Here is a 3,267-nt window from a genome sequence, read left to right as displayed (position 1 = left end):
GTTTAACGGGAAATTTTACGGTAAACCTCGTGTATCTATTTTTTAAATTTTAAATATATTATAAATAAATCTTTTTTATATGTGATCAAACAAAAATAGAACTAATTTATCATATACTTAACATTTAAAATACAGACATGTGAAAACAAAGATGTATTATTAAAAACATTTGACCCTATTTTTGAAAATTTTTTTATTTGCTAATTTAGATAATTAGAATTAGAAATAATATTTTTTCTAATTTTCAAGAAAATAATAGATTCATCTCTTAAAAGTTAAAACCAAACAAGCCCTATTTTTTTACCCACGGTTGAAATTAGAAAGGCAGAAAAGAAAAAACAATTACTTAAATAGTGTGTCCAGGCAGGAGGAAAAAAGTCAAAAATATTGGGGAAATTCCAATTACATGCCATCATATTATTATTATTTATATTTTTATATAAAATAAAAACAGTTTAAAAAAAAGTACAATCCTCACAAAAATTCTACAGCTGAACTGTAGAGGTGCAGGCATTACATTTCCACTAAGGACACATGAAGAGCTCATCTTTCCCATTTTACCCTCGCCGTCCCCACTTTTTACATCACAGAACAGGCATTGGGGTTTTCGTCGCTGAAGATCTGCGGCGGGTACGCCGAGAACTCTCTGGCGTACGGCAGCGGGTACGCCGAGAACTCTCTGGCGTTCGTCGGCGGCCAGTAGTAGTGCACGTACTCGCTCTTCTTCACGTCCACCACCGGCGCCGCCCCTTCCTCCGCCGCCTCCGCCGGCGCTTCTCCGCTCTCTTTCTTCTCCTCCTTAGCCTCTCCCCCCTCTGCTTTCGTCTCTGGTTCTTCCGCCTTCTTCTCCTCTTTTCCCTCTTTGCCTTTGTCTTCTTCCTTCTTCTCCGGCGGGTCTTGCTTCACCACCACGGAATGCTTGCCGGTCCTCTTGTACACGTACTCCACCAGCTTCGGCGGGTCGAACACTCCTTTCACGGCGACCTGCGAGGCTTTCAGATCTGGGTCCGCCGATTCAACCCCTAGAAGTTCATCAATCTCATTAAATTCAGAGAAATTCAAGAGTTTTCTAAAGGAAGGACCTAGAAATGACTCGAATTCAGGTGTTTTTCAAGAAGACTGCCGGATTTCGTTCCAGTTTTCAAAGATTTTGATGCGGGATTGACAGAGATTTGCTGGGAAATTGTTGGGAATGTCTGGTTTAATTTGGGATCTTTGGAATTTCTAAGTAGGGCTCAGGAAAATTTTGAGATTTTGCGTGTAATTCCGAAGTAATTCAGGTTTTGTCGAGGGAAATTGCTGGAATTTTTTCTTGGGCCGGGGTTAAAATTAGGATAGTAAAGGATTTGGGTGTGGGACAGAGGGATTTGACAATGGATTGAAGTCACTTGTATATTTGTAATTAAGATGCAAATGACAACTACTCACTCTAGAAAATTCCATGGGATCTGAAGAATTAATTGAATTAAATATTCATATTCTTTTTTTTAATAAAAAAGACAAAAATGTGAAGATGTTGAAGTGCTAAGAGGAAGAATCATCGTAGACTCTTGTGTTTAAGAGGATTCATAAAGCAAAACACAGATATCCTCCTTGTCATGGATTGCGACTGCAGAAAGAAAGGTTCACTGCCGAAAAAAATTCTCGAGAAAATTGGGGAAACCCACAATCGGAAGAATCTGAAAGTGATAATCAAACGATCCAACTGGAAAAAGAAAAGGAAAACCAGAAAAAGAAAGTACCTTTCATTCTCAGGATTCGTTTCTTAATTTCCTGTGCACAGGCTTCGCAATGCATGTGCACTTTCAGCACCACTGTAATCACCGGCGGAGGCTGCAGAATCAAAACCCATGAATAAAAAATTTCCAAACTGAAAATCATTCGAAAGAACAAAGCAGAACCCAGCAAACTATTACAAGCATATATTTAAATTTCAACCGAAATTCACACAAATCTGAAGAATAAACCTCTTCTTTCTTCTCTTCTGGTTTAACGACCTCTTTATCTTCCTTCTTCTCATCTTCAGCCGGAGGTTTGGGAATCGGCGACAGAAGCTCCACCTGCCGGTGACTCTTCCTCTGGACTCTGTCCCGAACCTTCAGAGGATCTGCCTTTTCTCCCTTCACCACCACCTTGTGGCTCTTACAATCCGTCATCACATCTTCAACACCTGAGAAATCAAATCAAATAAAAACAAAACAAAAAAAAAAAAATCAAATCAAATCATTCAATTTAATTCTCAAAATCCAAAAAACCCAAATAAACCCAGAACGGATCGACCGGAGAACACCCACCTTCGAAGCCCCTGAGGCACCGCCGAACCTTGCGGGCGCACCCCTCACAATGCATGTACACTTTCAGCACAATCTCCGGCGGCGGTTCATCCTTGGGGTCCTCCTCTTTCTTCTCCTCTTCCTTCTTCTCCTCTGGTTTCTCAGCCTTCGCCTCTTCCTCCTTCTTCTCTTCCTCAGCTGGCTTCTGTGCCTGCTCTGGTTTCTTCTCCTCTAGCTTCTTTTCCTCCTGCCCACAAAACAAAATCACGCAACACCCATAATCAGAAACACGAAAACAAACGCAAGAAAATAAAAAAGACTTAATTTTGGAGATGGATTAGGGTTTCAGAACCTCTCCCATTTGCTTTTCCTGGCTAGGAATGCAGACTCTGTGGGTGGGTGAGATAAACTAGGAATTGAGCTAATGAAGGCCCCCCCTCTCTCTCTCTCTCACGCACACCGATACAAACAGAACAGAGTGTAGTTTGTACTCTCTCCCTCTCCCTCTCCCCTCTCCCCTCTCCCTCTCTCTGTGGCTGTGTGTTTCTCACCCTAAGCGGTGGGGATAGCAGTGGCAGCAAAAACGACGTGGCTTTATACAAGGGGGCACGTGCAACAGGGGAGGTCACTGCGCCAAATGGCCTCCCTCGAGAGGTATGTTGTGAAAATTTCTTGCGCTTTTTGGGAAAATTACAGTGAAAATTCTCAAATGCATTTCTTGCCCTTTCTCAGCCCTTGATTTCAAATACCCTTGATCATCACCGTATAAATACTTTCAAATAGCTAGATAAATGATTTATAATCGGCATCGCATTATGTTATAGTAATGATTTGGGATTTGAAACTTTTACGATGTAATAATAAATAATGTCACGGGTTTTAAGTTTTTTTCTTACTTGTCAGGTTCGTTAGTACTTGTCAGAATCTTTTTTATCGAAAGTAATTAATGTTTACATATCTGATTTGTATGTACGAACATCAATAAGTCAAATGA

The 3,267-nt window shown here is 40.7% G+C and overlaps 1 protein-coding gene across 1 annotated transcript; it reads right to left on the bottom strand.

Moving 5' to 3' along the window:
* Positions 1-387: 387 nt before the first annotated feature.
* Positions 388-3,040, bottom strand: LOC131160700 (heavy metal-associated isoprenylated plant protein 7). The gene is made up of 5 exons (XM_058116558.1): positions 2,626-3,040; positions 2,295-2,520; positions 1,968-2,170; positions 1,743-1,833; positions 388-1,022 (listed from the first exon to the last, which is right to left on the bottom strand). The coding sequence occupies exons 1-5, from the start codon at positions 2,632-2,634 to the stop codon at positions 580-582; spliced, it is 972 nt and encodes a 323-aa protein (XP_057972541.1). The 5' UTR covers positions 2,635-3,040; the 3' UTR covers positions 388-579.
* Positions 3,041-3,267: the final 227 nt, after the last annotated feature.

This window comes from Malania oleifera, chromosome 7 (assembly GCF_029873635.1).
Source record: "Malania oleifera isolate guangnan ecotype guangnan chromosome 7, ASM2987363v1, whole genome shotgun sequence".
Lineage (NCBI taxonomy): Eukaryota > Viridiplantae > Streptophyta > Magnoliopsida > Santalales > Ximeniaceae > Malania > Malania oleifera.
The sequence above is the reverse complement of the archived record's forward strand: the minus strand, read 5'-3'. Positions and strand labels throughout refer to the sequence as shown.

Bases quoted from the DNA above. Each gene is read 5' to 3' on its own strand.
- LOC131160700 (XM_058116558.1), bottom strand. The intron at 2,171-2,294 runs GTGGGTGTTCTC...TTGATTTCTCAG, and splicing joins GTGCCTCAGGGGCTTCGAAG to GTGTTGAAGATGTGATGACG. The intron at 1,834-1,967 runs GTTTATTCTTCA...TTGATTCTGCAG, and splicing joins CAGAAGAGAAGAAAGAAGAG to CCTCCGCCGGTGATTACAGT.